The sequence below is a fragment of the Papaver somniferum genome, chromosome 7 (assembly GCF_003573695.1).
Source record: "Papaver somniferum cultivar HN1 chromosome 7, ASM357369v1, whole genome shotgun sequence".
Classification (NCBI taxonomy): domain Eukaryota; kingdom Viridiplantae; phylum Streptophyta; class Magnoliopsida; order Ranunculales; family Papaveraceae; genus Papaver; species Papaver somniferum.
Window position 1 is genome coordinate 14854315 of NC_039364.1, and position 17163 is coordinate 14871477.

Genomic DNA, 17163 nt, shown 5'->3' on the forward strand with positions numbered 1-17163 from the left:
CATATTACATTACCACCTTTGCCAGCATATGTCATGTCGTATGGTTATATTTTAGTGGAGTTGTGCAGGGTTTTATATTACTTTCGAACGATCGAAGGTTTCTGTTCGGAAATGTGGTTAATAAAAGAGAAAACTGATAATATTGACGTGATGGAGCAGGTGGAACACAAGCCATTGGGATGGAGGAAAGAGTTTAGTCTTTTCGGAAGACAACCATTAGCCTTTACCAAGAGTGGTGGTGTTTTATGTTACAGTTCTAAGTCTCTCGATATCCATAACCTAATAAATTCGACATTGAAAAAGGTTGTAGATTGTATTACAAATAATGACATATTCTCTCACAACAACACTTTTGTTTTGTTGAAAGAATTAGCAGAAGTTGATATAAAAATAATGGAACCAGCTGAAATTGAGGAGACAGAAAGTTGCGATCTCTAGAAAATAGATTAAGCTGTCCCGTAATCTTTTCATTGCTGTTGTTAGGAGTTGATTTTCTGGTGTAATTTGTTTTTGAGCATATATCCTAGAAGGTTGAGACCATTTTAAGAGTTAAATTCTCGGAAAATGGATCATTTGTTCAAATATTTTTAAAACATGGTTTTAATGAACGAGTAAAAATTAGTATGGGTGAAATGGACACCAAAAAAACAGCAGGATGAAACTGGATTCATCCTGGCTTAAACTTAAAAAATAGCGAGGATGAAACTGGATGCATCCTAATGTAAATTAAAAATAAGATAAAGTATTTGAAAATTGGTAGGATGAAACTGTTTACATCCTGACTATTTTTATATTTTTGTCCATTTAAACAGTATTAAAATCTAGATATCTTTTTCACCCACGAATTGTTGATTTTGGTCTTTTTAACTAATTTTGTGTTAAATTCTTTAGTGATGGAAGAATGACGTTGGATTGTTTTTTTTTTTGTGCTAATTTAGTTTTTTATAAAGGCTGTTTAAAGCCCCGAAAACTATGCCATTTTGATGATGAATCGATGATGTCTACATAGCTAGCAAACACGGATATGCAAGTGGGCCTAAAAGGCATAGGGATGCTAACGGGGCAACGGCAAGGCCAATGTTTTGAAACCACGCATTCTCTTTTAATTGTATATTTGGCGGCCGGCTTGTTCAGAAACAGGATTTTTCTTAAAAGTTGTTAATGGGAATTTCTGATTATGATGGATACTCGAACACTAATATCTCTTCTGAAAACAAGTACTACTTCAAAATCATTAAAACAAGGTAAGACTCTCCACCAAAAGATCATCACAACCGGATTACAAAAGAACATCGTTTTCTGCAAAACTCTCATCAACTTTTACTTGTCATGCCATTCATATGAATCTGCAAAGCAAGTTTTCCAAACCATTGAGAATCCATCAGACATTACCATATGGAATGGACTAATATCAGCTTACACCAAGAACCATATGTATAATGAAGCTATTGATATGTATAAGAGTTTACGGCTTAACCCTTATCTCAAACCTGATAGTTATACTTACCCAAGTGTTTTAAAAGCGTTCAGCGGATTAAGAAATGTGAACGAAGTAACGAAAATTCATACTCGTTTGATTAAATCTGGTTTTGGGTTTGATGTTGTTGTTGCTAGTGCACTGGTTGGTTTATATGCGAAGTGCAATCGATTGGATTGTGCGACGAGACTGTTTGATGAAATGTCTGACAGAGATGCGGCGTCTTGGAATAATGTGCTTTCCTGTTATTATCAGAGTGGCAAGTATGAAAAAGTATTGGAATTGTTTGAAGAGATGAAAAAGAGTTCTTGTTTTGAACCAGATTCAGTTACGTACACGACTGCTTTGTCTGCGTGTGCAAGACTTTTGGATTTGAACAGAGGAAGGGAGATCCATTTGGAGGTTAAAAGAAGTGGGTTGGAATTGGATGGATTTATAAGCTCTGCTCTTGTGGAAATGTATGGAAAATGTGGTTGTTTAATGATGGCTAGGGAAGTTTTTGATCGGATTCCTAACAAGAGCGTCGTTTCATGGAATTCGATGATTAGCGGGTTTGGATTAAGAGGTGATGTTCGCTCGTGTTTGGAGCTTTTCCGGAGAATGAACAGCGAAAATGTGGTTCCCACTTCAACTACAATTAGTAGTTTACTGATAGCTTGTTCCAGACACAGTAAACTGCAGGAAGGGAAATTCTTGCATGGGTATCTCATAAGAAACGGAGTTGAAATTGATACCTTCATCAGTAGCTCACTTATGGATCTTTACTTCAAGTGTGGAAGGATTCCCATGGCTGAACAAGTCTTCGAAAGTGCACCCAAAACTGACATAATCACTTGGAATGTAATGATCTCCGGATACGTTTCGGCTGGTTCTAACTTTAAGGCTCTCCAAATCTTTGGCGATCTAAGATCTTCTGGTGTGAGACCAGATGCAGTTACTTTCACTAGTATTTTACCAGCTTGTTCACAATCAGCAGCTTTAGAAATTGGGAAAGAAATCCACCAATCCGTGGTAGAAAATAGACTGGAATCCAGCGAAATAGTCATGGCAGCTCTCTTAGACATGTATGCTAAATGTGGTGCTATAGATGAAGCACGTAAGATCTTCGATGAATTACTGGAGAAGGACTGCATTTCATGGACTTCTATGATTACTGCATATGGTTCCCATGGTAAATCTGCTGAAGCTCTGGAAATATTTTCAAAGATGGAAGAATCCAAAGTAAAACCAGACGGAGTTACTTTTCTTGCAGTCATATCTGCGTGTAGTCATGGAGGGTTAGTTGATGAAGGGTGTCATTATTTCGACCATATGACCGATAAATACGGGATATCACCAACTGTAGAGCATTACTCTTGCTTAATTGATCTCCTTGGCCGTGGTGGAAGATTATACGAAGCTTATGAAATCCTTGATAGCACTCCGACCATAAAATCTGATGTTGGGTTGTTAAGTACTCTATTTTCTGCTTGCACAATGCACGGAGATATACACTTAGGAGAGGAAATTGCTCGACAACTTATTGAGAAGGATCCCGATGATCCATCTACTTATATTGTGCTGTCAAACATGTATGCTTCTCTTGGAAAATGGAGGGAAGCACGTCAGGTCAGACTAAAGATGCAAAAGTTGGGATTGAAGAAGAGTCCTGGGTGCAGTTGGATTGAGGTAGATAAGAAGATTCATTCTTTCTTAGTTGAAGATATCTCGCATCCGTATTCTGGCATGATATTTTCTTGTCTAGCTGACCTGTTTAGGCACATGGATGAAAACGAATCAACAATGCCACAAAACCTTCATCTTTATGGCTAATTTCTGGAGGCGTAGGGATGAAAAGTGAGCATAGTCACAAATCACGCTATGGTTGTTGCATTTGTGTTCTGGAGATTAAATATCTAGCAGAAGTAGCTTTGCACCAGATAGTGTCAACAACAGCAACAGCAAACACAGGTACTTGATGTGTAGCCTTTGTTACTGCTTTTGTCGCTGACGAACCTGCATATAAGAATCCGAATCAATGATAGTTTTCATTCTCAGTTGTAAGTGAGCATCAATGATAGTTTTTCCTTCTCAGAGATTGTCTAATTTACCCGAGTCAGATGATCTGTTTCATCTGATTCACATCCGAGTCAACGAACCTGGTTTGTGAATCTGGTGAGTCAAACCCGAGTCAATGCCTCGTTTTTGCGCGCCAGAATAATTGCCTATTTTTTAACTCTCCAGTCTTCACACACTCATTCTTCTTCTCCTCCTCCGGTCTTCATCTCACTCTCTCTGAAAATCTCCGGTGCCAAACTCCATTTTTCAGTCGACAGTCGGCCGTATTTCGATAATCTCTGTCGTAGGAATCCGATCAAACAGTAGAAGAAATGTAAGTTGATGTGCTAAATTCCTCTTCATTCTTCAAGATATGTAACTCTATTTGATCAAACTGCATCGTTTCGGTTTTGATTTTGATTTCTTTGATGTTTTTTTTTATTTTCTTGAAGTGAATGTCAAAATTCTTAAAGTTCCTGAGATTCAACAGAAAGTAAGTAAATAGTTCCCTATTTTCCTTTGGGATTCTTCATTTTCTTGATTGTTTTTTTTTTTGAGAGATTTCTTTGGTGAATTTGATCAGTACCAATAGGAATACATTTGCCCTAGATTTTGGTTGTTTTCTGTGGATTCGTTTGAAACCCTAGGTTTTCTGTATTTTTTAGTTCTAATAATAGTTAGATTTAAGTTATTCCTGCTTCAATGATGTTGGTTCTCAGTACTTCGAAATTGATTTGGATGAAAAATCAATTGACTGTGTTTGCAGGTTTATGATGCAACAAGTAATGAACCTTGGGGACCTCATGGGTCTGACTTAGCGGAGATTTCTCAGGCCACTATGAAATCTTAAGTTCTAACTCTATTTACTTTTTTGTTTTGTACTAAGTAGGTTTTCGTTTCCAACTTTATAGTGGAAACACAATTGTTTGTCTTCTTCAACATGATTTTAAGTGTGTAGTACTGATTGTAAGATCATAATGAATGTACTTTGGACAGGATTGGCTGATAGTGGTAGAAATTGGCGTCATGTCTACAAGGTAACAGGACTTGTACTATATTGTTATCGTTCATGGTTGATGGTTCTTCATGAAATTTCAGACTGTATAAAAACTATAGCTCTTTGCGACCTTTCTTTTTGTAATGAGTTGTTTTGTTTCGTTATCTTATATCTGGCTGTGAAATGCATTTTTCTTTCAACAGGCTTTGGTTGTTATGGAATATTTGGTGGCACGTGGATCTGATACTGCATCATAAAGAGGGCTGTTACCATACTGTCCCTTTTTGTTGGAAAAGACATGGGTATGAAGTTAGAGATAAAGCTGCTGCGGACCATGATAAGTGAGTGCAGTTCTCTCGTTGGTTTACTTGTTTTATAACTGAATGAACACATAAGCTTGTTTAGCAACAAATGAATTAAATTTGTGATGTGTCATTGTTATAAGGTATTTTGGACTCTCGTCAACTGGCAATACATGTATGCCTAGTTCAATCTCATCAAAGGGCGACAAGAACTTCAGCTGCAGTGATCGTCATGGAAGTTTAAGTGCTACAAAAGAGGGGGAAGTGTTAAAGAATAGTTATGAAGACAGAGAGCGCTTTTAACATGATGGCTTGGAAACAGATAAACATGATGAATCACGCAGCGCTATTGCTGGTGGCAATCAAGGGATAAAAGCCAAGGACGTTGCTGTACATAATGGGAGGTTTGTGCTGTTATATTCAATGAACAATAAGTTGTGAATAATTTGTATCCATTTTTCTTTTAGTTGGGGTTACCACTTAAAAGAAAGGATCTGAACCATCTGTGGTGCCGATTCCTGAGTGTATTATAAGTTCAGTTGTCCTTGGTTTAACATTAACTGGCCCTTGTTCTGCTTTAGTGTACACTACTAAGCAGGTTCTTCATAAACGTTGAAAAAATAATTAGGTGTTGGAATTGAGATAATGGATAACTTCTTTTCCCTATAAAAACTGTTGGTTGATATTTATATTCTTGTGTACTGAATTTGTCTCAGTGATCACACTGCTTCGTCATCCAGCTCTCCAAAGGCCCTTTCTTTCAAGTGTAGTCCCTCCCAAGACTTACCTGCAACAAATTGCGCTGAAGATGGTTTTGAGGACTTTGATCCCTGAGAAACTTCAACTGCTAGTAAGTAATAATAGCTAACAATAATCATTACTCTATCCAAATACAATCGTAAAGATGCTCTGTGGAAATTTACATGAATCTGGTATATAAGTATGTTGTATTCCTGTTTGGACATGTTGGCCTCTTGGGCTTCTCAAGGAACCTTGTCTGGTAAATACTCTTATACACTGGATGGAAAATGTTTAACCATGAGCAAGTTTTGATTTAGACCGATAGAATTTTGTTGTGTAGATATATAAATTTGCGTTGTCTATATGTATGGTCATGTAATGAAATGAGAGTAGAAAGGAGGACCAACAACCCTGCAACTCCTACAGAGGTTGATTTAATTTATCCTTCTAGTGATCTCAAAAAGAAATTTAATGTAGGATAACATATAGCCAAAAATGGTGGCATGACATAAGCAAATTGATGATCTGTTCTAATTTCTTAACAAATCGAAATCGATTTATTGCCTCCACTTCTTGTTGATGTCTTATTGAACTTGTTCTCTAGTAGCGGTGCAGCATATTGGTTATTTACCTAGGTGTATAGGATGCCAATCTGAATACATTTTTTGATATAATATTTGTTAACTTGGCAGAGGTAGCTCCTATACAAGCTGATGAGGTTGATCTGTTGGGTGACTTCATAGATGCACCAACATCTCTTCTGCCAGAACCCTGCACCTATAGTGCTTCCTCTGAAGTTGATCTGTTTCAGGATACAGTTTTTGTATGAGCAACACCTCATGTTGATTCTGGAGTTAGCTCCCAGGCTAAGGTCAGTTTTCAGTCTCATCATTTTCGAATATAATAGAGAGAAGTGAAACTATGCCTGTTTCATTTTGGGGACAGGACTCTTGTACACATATTATGCTTCTTTTCAGATTCTAGTGCATAGCTGGATTAAAGTAGCAAAGCCTCCTCAGATTTATCTTGTGATGGTTTTTTGTTTTTTTGGGCTGAGTTATATTCATCATATCCTGTACAACTGTATTTCTTGAATAAAGATTTACGTATTCATATCCTGTACAGCAGCATCAAGAAGTCCCTTTTGCGTTGCCCACCAAAGTGTATTTTCTAAAACATTTTGATTCGATTTCTTATAATAAAACCAACTCCGAATGTTGATTTTGTATTGCTCTTTGTAGATTTGTTTGGCCTCTGAATTAGCGAGATGTATTTCTACCATATATGCAGGCAAATGTTGATCTGTTTGCTGCGAAGCCTTCCAGTAGCTCTGCATCCTCTTCAACAGTGATCGATTTTTTCACTACTCGAAGACTAGTTTTGCAAGCTAAAACCAAGACTGGGGTTGTGTCTATTAATTCACAAACTGGTGATCCCTTTTCTGGAATGCTGCTGAACAGTTTTAATGAGTTTATTAGTTCACAGACTTTTGATCACTTTTCTGGAAAGCAGCTGAACAGTTTGGACGACTCTTGACCATTTTGATGCGTTCACTTTTTATACTGATCAAGTTTCCAGAAAACCTGTAGAATTGCGAAGTTCTATCAGTGAGAGGTGCCTTAAAAACCAGGACCCAAATACTTCAACAAATTCTAAGCGTCCACTGAAGAAGGATTCTTTTCAGGTCATCTCAGGAGTTTGGGCAGATACACTAAGTCGTTTGCTGATCGATCTCAATATAACTGCTGGTAAGCTTTTCCACTCTGTTGTCTTAGTTATGTTATTTCATTGGCTGCACATTTTCATTCTATTTCTGTAATTTGACCATCTATCTAGTTTTTCTACAATGAGGATTGCGCTTTTGATTCGAATCAAACATTTAGATTCTAATAGAAGTTACAGGACCTACATATTACATTCTTTTGAAAAGTTCAATATTTCCTAATATCATTATTGCCGAAATTTTATTCAAAGTTAATGGGTCATGCAGTAGGACTTGGTATATAAATAGTACATTTACATGGACAAATACTTGACGATGTTCTTATTTTCAACGTCACAATGATTTTGTTTAAAGAATCTTTTGCCTACTATCTGGGTTGCACCAATACGCCCATTGGGTCGCCGTATCGTGTGTCCGGCCGTATGGACACAGCCACATACGGCAATACTCCAAAAATACGGCAGGATCTATTTGTTGTAACGATCACCTACTTTCAAGGGAGGTAAAACTTGGTAAAACGTGTATGTTAGCCCATATTACAGCTGTGTGGTTGTCATCGTCGGCACATATTAGCAATCGATGGTTCCAAAGATAATAAATATCTTTGACTGAGATGAAATCTGAAAAACCAGATCTATTTGTTGTGTTCCATAAAAAATCAATCTCTATTCTTCTTCTTCTTCTTCTTCTTCTTCACCATATTCCATCACTCATGAATCTGTACTAGCACCGGTGCACAAGCTAAGCTACTTAGTCTTTTGTTGTTGTAGTAATGTCAGAAAACTTAGATGCACCATTATGGAAGTATGTTAACAAACTCTGTAGGAGTAAAAGTGGGGGCGGAAATTGGGATATGGAATGCAAGTTTTGTTCAAAACCTTTTAAGGGATCTTATTCAAGGGTTAAGGGTCATCTGTTGCTAATTAAAAAGCAAGGGGTTTTTTTGTATGACTTTTTTGTAAGTACCACTGCCACTGGTATACATGATCACTTCATGCTTTTTTTATAAGCTTTTTGCAAGTATAAGATCAAAACTGAAAATCTAATTGAACTTTTGTTATATATTTTGAATCGACATTGAAATTATGCCCTGTTTATATGTTTACATATCTTTAAAAATTAACGATATTTATGCCTACCGGTGTGGCGCCGTATCATGGTTTTTTAAATTTGCCGTATTGGACACATGGAAACACGGGTGTGGCGGACACCCGTGGCGGTATTGGTGCAACCCAGCCTACTATTAATGAAAATCCAAATACTAATTGGTGCATAGTGTATGATGTTAAATCAGTCACACGTTACCTGGGAAAAGGTCCTAAAATCTGCCGTATTATGGTCCTAAATCTGCCGTATATAATGATGAATTTTTTTGAGTGGGTTATCATTGAACTTTCTATGTCTACTTCTTTTTTAAAGGGAGTTATGCGTGCAATTTGAAATAAATAACAAAGATTAGGATCTAGAGTAACAACTAACAAAACAAGCTAGGTAATAGACATAATGGTCCAGCATTCCATTCATCATTCATTCACGTTAGTGATACAGATCAAGCTTAGGCAATAAGACAAGTTGTACGTACTACCTGCTGCTAAATAAGAAGAGAATAAGAAATCTAGAAAAATAAGAGATGATAATATAGCTCTTTGCCACCTTTCTTTTTGTAACGTGTTGTTTTGTTTCGTTACCTTACATCTGCTGTGAAATGCATTTTTCTCTCATCAGGCTTTGGTTATTGAATATTTGGTGGCACATGGATCATCATAGATCACTCTTTTCAAATCTCAGTAAGTCACTTTTTGATTCTTTTCAATTGCTTTATTTCTTATATATATTGATGGAAGGTAGTATCAGTGTTCTTTTAAGTTCTGCTTTACTGATTCACTTTTTATTGGTGAAGTCTCTCTCAACTTTTGAATATGTTGAACTCAATGGAAAAGGCATGGGTATGAACCTCAGAAAGAGGGCTGATACCATACGGCACCCTTTAGACGATAAGGTTAAAATACAGGAAGTTGAAGATAAAGCTGCTGCGGAGCGTGATAAGTGATTGCAGTTCTTTAGTTGGTTTACTTGTTTTATAACTGAATGAACACATAAGCTTTTTGTCAACAAATGAATCAAACTTGTGACATGTCATTGTTATTAGGTATTTTGGACTCTCGTCAACTGGAAATACATGTATGTCTAGTTCAATCTCAAATTAAGGATACCAAGCACTTCTTCCGCAGTGATCGTCATGGAAGTTTAAGTGCTACGAAAAAGGGGGAAATGCTAAAGAATATTTATGAAGACAGAGAGCCCTTTGAACATGACGGCTTTGAAACAGATAAACATGATGAATCACGCAGCACTGTTGGCGGTGGCAATCAAGGGATGAAAGCCAAGAAATTCCTGTACAGAATGGGAGGTTTCTGCTGTTATATTCAATGATCAATAAGTTGTGATTTACTTGTATCCGTTGTTCTTTTAGTTGGGGTTACCACTTAAAAGAAAAGATTTGAACCATTTGTCGTGCGGATTCCTGAGTTTATGTATTATAAGTTCATTTGGCCTTGGTTTAACACTAAGTGGCCCTTGTTCTGCTTTAGTTATACACTACTAAGAAGGTCCATGATAAACGTTGAAGAATAATTAGGTGTTGGAGTTGAGATAGTGGATAACTTCTTTTCCCTATAAAAACTGTTGGTTGATATTTATTTCTTATACACTGAATTTGTTTCAGGGATAACACTTGTCATCCAGCTTCAGAAGGCCCTTTCTTCCAATCGTAGTCCCCCCCAAGACTTATCAGAAACAACTGGCGCTTAAGGATTTTGATGACTTAGATCCCCGAGAAACTTCAACTGCTAGTAAGTAATAACAGCTAATGATAATCAGTACATTTTCTTAATAGAACTTGTTCTAGTAGCGCTACAGCGTATGATTATTTACTTAGGTGTATAGGATGTTAATCTGTATAATATTTGTTAACTTGGCAGAGATAGCTCCTGTACAAGCTGATGAGGTTGATCTGTTGGGTGACTTCATAGATGCACCGGCATCTCTTCCGCCAAAACCCTGCACCTATAATTGTTTCTCTGAGGTTGATCTGTTTGAGGACACAGTTTTTGTATCAGCAACACCTCAGGTCAGTTTTCAATCTCATCATTTTCGAATATAATAAAGAGAAGTGAAATTACGCCCATTTCATTTTTGGTACATAACTCTTGTACTTGTACACATATTATGCTTCTCTCAGATTCTAGTGCATGGCTGAATTAAAGTAGCAAAGCCTCCTCAGATTTATCTTGTGATGGTTTTTTGTTTTTTCGGGCGAGTTATATTCATCATGTCCTGTACAACAGCATTTCTTGAATAAAGATTTACATATTCATACTGAAAATTTCATGCGGCCTACATGACTTGCCATTAAGAAGTCCCTTTTGAGTTGCCCACCAAAGTGTCTTTCTCCAAACCAAGTCCCGATGTTGATTTGCTCTTAAGTAGTTTTTTTTTTTTTGGTCTCTTGACTTGGCGAGATCTATTTCTACCGGCCATTTATGCTGGCCAGTGTTGATTTATTTTCTGCGAGCCTTCCAGTACTTCTGCATCTTCTTCAATAATGATCGATTTTTTCGCCACCCGAAGACCAGTTTTGCAAGCTAAGACTAAGACTGGGGATGCGTCTATTAATTCACAAACTGGTGATCCCTTTTCTGGAAAGACTCTGACCATTTCGATGCATTAACTTTTTATTCTGATGAAGTGTCCTGCGAAAATGAAAAGTTCTATCAGTGAGGGGTGCCTTGAAAACCAGGACCCAAATGCTTCAACAGATTCTAAGCATCCGCTGAAGAAGGATTCTTTTCAGGTCACCTCTGGAGTTTGGCCAGATACACTAAGTCGTGGGCTGATCGATCTCAATATTACTGCTGGTAAGCTCTTTTCCACTCTGTTGTCTTAGTTGTGTTATTTCATTGTCTGCACATTTTCCTTCTATTTTCCGCAATTTGACCATCTATCTAGTTTTTCTACAATGAAGATTGCACTTTTGTATCAAACATTTAGATTCTAGTAGAAGTTACAGGACCTACATATTACATTCTTTTGAGAAGAGTTTAACATATCCTATTATCATGATTGCCGAAATTTTATTCAAAGTTAGGGGGTCCTGCAGTAGGACTTGGTAAATGAGTAGTACTTTACATGGACAAATACTTGTTCATTTATCGTTCACAAGTTTGTTTTGGTGCGAATGAATCAGCCAATCCTACCCTTTTACAAGGTTTCTGTCAGTCTTTTTGCAGTTGATTTTTACAGCTTGTTATATTGATTTTTTTGTTTGTTTGTGGGATTTCAATTCAAAATTGCAGACAAGAAGGATACAATTTCAACTTGTATGGGTAAAGCTATGGTTACTGCTTACTGGTTCTGGTCATGGAAGTAAATCTGGGTTTACATGAGGAATACTGGCTGGTGAAGGCGCCAACATCTTCTCAACCTTAACTCCGTGATATAGTTCGGTAGCTTCGCAACATATACCACCATGCCATGTGTAGAAACACATATTTTCTCTCCGTGATGTAAATAGAAATAGAAAGCACAAATGAGAAACTGTAGCTTACAAAATTTCTAAAACGTACATCATCATTAATTGTATGAAACTATTATACCCAATTCTGCAATGTTGCAGTGCATAGGGAATAAGGTTAGTGGTGGTATGGGCATGTTCCACTGTATATTGAATGATACTGACTTTGAAACCCGTGCTGCATTTGTACAGCACCACAGTAAGGCCCATCCCGTCCCTGGATAGACCTAGTCATCTAACCGGCCCTACCGTCAGCCCAGCCCGCCTTGCTATTCCTCGGATTTGATTCCAGGACTTCCAGGACCTTCCTTTACTTGGTGGTTGCTAAATTCCCACTAGGTAGTAATTAGGAGAGGCAGTTCCGTTCAAACTAGGAAAGAGGTGGTACCCTATCAGACAAGTACGAGTATATATAAATCCATCGTCGGGGCTGTGGTTTATTATATTTTCACGTTCTCACACAAAAAGAGAAATCTCGAAGAAGAGTTATTTTCGTTTTGGATAGATCAATGGCACATAGGTTTTTGAGAGACCAGGAGGCTGATGCATGGGAGAGGTCCGATTTTCCCATTCTCTGTAATTCATGTTTGGGTGATAATCCATACGTACGAATGCAAAATCCTTTTCTCTATCTTTTATTTGGTTTAGAGTATCTAATATCATTTTTTAGGGTATAATAATCACATAAAAACTTTACCAGTACATAGGCAACTTCTAATTTGTTGAAAACCTAGAATAGTATTTCAAAATTTTGGTATCTTATTATTGGTCATGTTTTACTGCTAAAAAGCATATTATGGCATTTAGAATCCGACTATCTGGTTAGACGCACAAAGCATGCATGCTTCCCTTTTGTTGCTGAAAGTTGATCTTAACTAACGTTTTTCTTCTTCTTTTTCTGTGTTTGTAGACTAAGAATGAGTTCGATAAGGAATGCAAGATCTGCACGAGACCATTCACGGTTTTCCGGTGGAGACCGGGTCGAAATGCCAGGTACAAGAAGACTGAAATTTGCCAGACATGTAGCAAGCTGAAAAATGTTTGCCAAGTCTGTGTCTTGGATCTGGAGTATGGACTGCCCGTTCAGGTTCGAGACTCTGCGTTAGCTATAGATTCCTCTGACTCCATTCCAAGGAGTAATGTGAACAGGGAGTACTTCGCAGAGGAGTGCGATCGAAGGGTACGTTTCACTTTATATTCTATGCCTTAGAAATTGTATGTTAAAGTTACACCAGTGCTAGATTGTTGTTCAGATTGTACGGATGAGCATCAGTTAAATTATTTGCTCTCTCTCTTTTCATCTATTTTAGTTGCAAGTTGCTTCGTGCAAACTAGAGCTTCGTAACTAATTCATGTTACTGTTATGCTTATTGCAGGCTAGGATGGGGATTGATTATGAGTCATCATATGGAAAGGCTCCACCTAGTAATACCATCCAAAAGTTCCAAAGGACAACACCGTACTATAACAGAAACCGACCTCCTCCTTGCACTTTCTATGCGCGGGGTATATGTAATAGAGGTGTTGCATGTCCATATCCTCATGAAATGCCTGTAACTTGGGAATTGTCTCGCCAAAATATAAAAGATCGTTTCTACGGGTACGTTAATCACTGACATAATTTATCATCTGTATAAGGCCACAATTTCCTGCTTAGTTATATTAGTATCTTCACCGATACATGAAATGCAAAAGGTTGGATGAAAAGCAAAGTACAAAAACCAATTTGTACTTTCACTTTCATTCCATGTCCATGGACTAACACTAGAGTTTCTAAGATGTAGTTTCGTTAATTTTTTTATTTTTATTTATTTATGTCCATGTCACTTTCGGCATCATTGACTTTCATCTCTTCAAATATAATGGTTGCTTATCTCTGCTTTATATACTGTTTGCAGTGTCAATGATCCAGTGGCAGCAAAACTGCTGAAGAAGGCAGGTGAGATGCCGTCACTGGCTCCCCCTGGTGATGAAAGCATCAAATCCCTTTACATTGGCGGTCTGGATACTAGAGTTACTGAGCAGGACCTGATAGACAATTTCTATTCCTATGGAGAGATTGAGTGTATAAATTTTTTGCCATCGCGACCATATGCTTTTGTAAATTACAAAACCAGAGAAGGAGCAGAAAAGGCTGCAGAAGACCTTTCGAATAATCTGATCATAAAGGGTCTGAGGCTGAAGATTTTGTGGGGGAAATCTCAAGTCCAAAAGGCAAAGTTTGGGAGCCAAGATGATGAAGCATCAAGACAGGTTCAACCGCAACCGATGTCTTACTTCAATATTCCGCCTCCACCGTCCGCGAATTGTTACCCATCCATGGATCCTCAAAGGATGGGTGCTTTAGTTCCATCCCAGGAAGGCTGCAGTAACGGTCCAAGTATCACAAGTTATACCCATCAGGGAATGTATCATCCTTACTAGAATATGAGAAATCTAGCTCTATGTAATTTCCAATAGATGAGTCATTTGTCCAAATATTTTTAAAACATGGTTCAAATTGACGAGTAAAAATTATTATGGGTGAATGGACATCAAAAAAATAACAAGGATGAAACTGGATTCATCATGACTTAAACTTAAAAATAGCAAGGATTAAACTGGATGTATCCTAATTTAAAATTAAAAATAAGAAAAAATATTTAAAATTCGGTAGGATGAAACTGTTTACATCCTGGTTGTTTTTACATTTTTGTCCATTTAAACATTATCAAAATTTAAATGTCCTTTTTACCCAGAAATTGTTGATTTTAGTCTTATAACCAATTTTGTGTTGTGTACAAACATTATCCTTTGTTTTTTAATGTTATTCAATGCTTTAAATCACATGATTGACAAGCAATTTGTTCAAAATCACATTAGTGGACTCACAATATGGGACTTGACAATACAATATCATCCATCCAACATCAGTCATTGCCCGGGCTAGCTCAAGCTAGAAAGATTTCTCGCGACCGAGAAGGCCCGACCGGAGCTCAACAAGATAGTCGAGTTAGAGAGGCGGTGCACTTGATGCAGGTGCTAGAGACGGAGCAGGTGGCAAATTAAATAGCTAGCTGCATGGCACCGAAAATGTATCGGGCTCAAGTGATTCACCGAAGCGACGAGACATGGAATCAAGTGTCAGTAGCAGGACGTTCTGTCAATCGGCTCAGTTTTGGCACAAGCATGTATAGTCGTTAGAATATCCAAAATAGTCGATACAAATACTGATCAAGTACAGAAACCAAATTAGACTCTCAGCGGTCAGCCCAACGACTGTTCCAAATCATTCTCCTGAGTTGAGAATTGATTATTCTGGAGTTCTTTTTTTCCTTGGTTTGCCTTCATCTGCCGGAAAAACAACTCCCGCCAAAAGATTGACTTAAATACCATGGCATTGGATTGCTGACCGGAGCATGATCTGGGTGATGTAAAAGACAAGATTTTATTAGAACGGTCTCTCTAGCTTACAAGCAATTATGTTGATATGGCCGAGTTGGTCTAAGGCGCCGAAAGGGCGTGGGTTCGAATCCCACTGTCAACATTACATTTTTCTTTTTCTCGGTTTTTTTATTATTGCTTCCATTTGTTCTAGTCGCCGCAGCCCGCATATGACTTGGCTTTCGTATAAAAAGGTAACCCATTCAGTATGTGAAATGAAATTTACGCTTTTTATATAAGACTCGGGACAAAGCCAATACCTTATTAGTAATTTTTTTCCTTTTCTTTTTCATTATTTTTTTTAGCGGTCCGATTCTCTCTAAGAGTATTCACGTGGCAGAGAGCCATAACATAATGTAGAAACAAATTTATTAAATTTAAGGGCACTTCTTAGGACAATTCCTATGGAATAAACAAATACATGATTTGTTCATTTTGCTCTCACTATGAACTCAACAAACATGAAAAACGAGTAAACGTTGAGTATGGATGATGAAAAGACGTGTATTAACATGAAAAACGAGTGAACAAATCAACAAATTTATTGGTTTGTTGAGTGTGGATGATGAAAAGACGCATATTTGATGTAGAACCTCACGGATGATGTTGAGCTGCCGGAGGTTGAAGAAGAACCGCGGGGGTTTAGTTTATCCTCTAACCGCTATATCTCAACGACCACAAACTCTGATCATCCAACGACTACAATTTTGAACTCGATAAATAATCCTCATTTCAACTCCAAATTCACACATTCTACACCTTTATACCTCACTCAGTAAAAAATCATGTTCAAGAATTCTTCCCAGAGTTCGTGGTTCTAGATTCACTCTAGAAGAGGATTTGAATATTTGTAGAGCCTATGTTATTGAAACAAACAATAATATCAATGCAGATGGAGCCGCGTCAAAGATAACTTTTTAGGAAAAAAATTATACAAAGTTCGTTGCAGAAACGAGAGAACCAGTTTAACCGTGATCTAGATGGATTGTCGCATCGTTTTAGTGCAATTAGTCGGATGTATCGAAATTTTGTAAGTCATCTAGTGAAGAATCTTATGATTAAGAAGGACGGTGAAGCTGTAGATGAAGTGGAACCGAGAACACTAGCGGAGTGGGAAGCATCTCACGCCAAACCTTTCACCTACCAAGAATGTTTCAAAATTCTTAGACAACTTAACAAATTCAACCCCTTCCTCATTTTAGGAATTTCAGAAGGCGGCTATTAAATGAGTATGTTAATTGACGGTGCATTGGTAGTTGCTTTAATATAATGTATATGTTTAATATGATGTAATTTTTTTTATTCCAATGTACCATGTTTCTATTAAGAAAGTATAAATTAGTTGATATTGATGATGCAAAGGCGAATAAATTTTGGTTTGATTATTAAAACATAACATTTTCACAATGTTCGTCTCACAAACAAGGAATCCCGGAAACGGAGATGCTCGTGGTTTGTATCTTCATTTTCATAAAATTAATCGTGGTGTTACGCCATTCTTTGATCGTGTAAGGGAAACTGATCGAGAAATTTTTTTTCGGTGTAACTGAAGCTGAAGTGATCCAAACAACTCCAAATTATTGGGAGGAAGATCACTGAAAACCTTTTCTTTACGAATCTTGTTTCAACATTCTTAAAAATGGTCCATCTCAATCAAATCTTCACTACTTCAGAAGGGATCTCCCTTTTTTACTATGGAAGAAGATGTTACTCTTGTTCGATGTTGGGAACACCGTATAACGAGAAACATGAACAATGACCATTTATGGGAAAGAGTCTTATAAAGGTTTGTGGATTTCGAAATAAAAATTTAAGAAACACCAAGAGACTAGAATTAAGATTTTCATTCATCACTAATGAAGTCAAATATTATATAGAAGTTTTATGGAT

General features: G+C 37.3%; 2 protein-coding genes across 14 annotated transcripts; both read left to right on the forward strand.

The window, feature by feature from the left end:
• Positions 1-1153: 1153 nt before the first annotated feature.
• Positions 1154-11936, forward strand: LOC113296020 (pentatricopeptide repeat-containing protein At5g27110-like). Of its 13 annotated transcripts, none has more exons than XM_026544359.1 (14): positions 1154-3848; positions 3967-4007; positions 4281-4551; positions 4715-4852; positions 4957-5217; positions 5530-5663; positions 6247-6425; positions 6845-7302; positions 9003-9064; positions 9178-9687; positions 10003-10129; positions 10259-10407; positions 11026-11194; positions 11633-11936. In XM_026544359.1, exon 1 carries the CDS (start codon positions 1178-1180, stop codon positions 3287-3289), a length of 2112 nt encoding a protein of 703 aa, XP_026400144.1. In that variant the 5' UTR covers positions 1154-1177; the 3' UTR covers positions 3290-3848; positions 3967-4007; positions 4281-4551; positions 4715-4852; positions 4957-5217; positions 5530-5663; positions 6247-6425; positions 6845-7302; positions 9003-9064; positions 9178-9687; positions 10003-10129; positions 10259-10407; positions 11026-11194; positions 11633-11936. The 13 variants fall into 13 exon arrangements, 12 of the variants coding, with proteins under 12 accessions (XP_026400144.1, XP_026400145.1, XP_026400143.1 ...); XM_026544360.1 differs by having other exon boundaries at positions 9178-9673; XM_026544358.1 differs by having other exon boundaries at positions 9178-9323; positions 9427-10129.
• Positions 11937-12359: 423 nt separating this feature from the next.
• Positions 12360-14315, forward strand: LOC113293009 (zinc finger CCCH domain-containing protein 40-like). The gene is made up of 4 exons (XM_026541791.1): positions 12360-12463; positions 12760-13030; positions 13227-13450; positions 13749-14315. The coding sequence occupies exons 1-4, from the start codon at positions 12360-12362 to the stop codon at positions 14272-14274; spliced, it is 1125 nt and encodes a 374-aa protein (XP_026397576.1). The 3' UTR covers positions 14275-14315.
• Positions 14316-17163: the final 2848 nt, after the last annotated feature.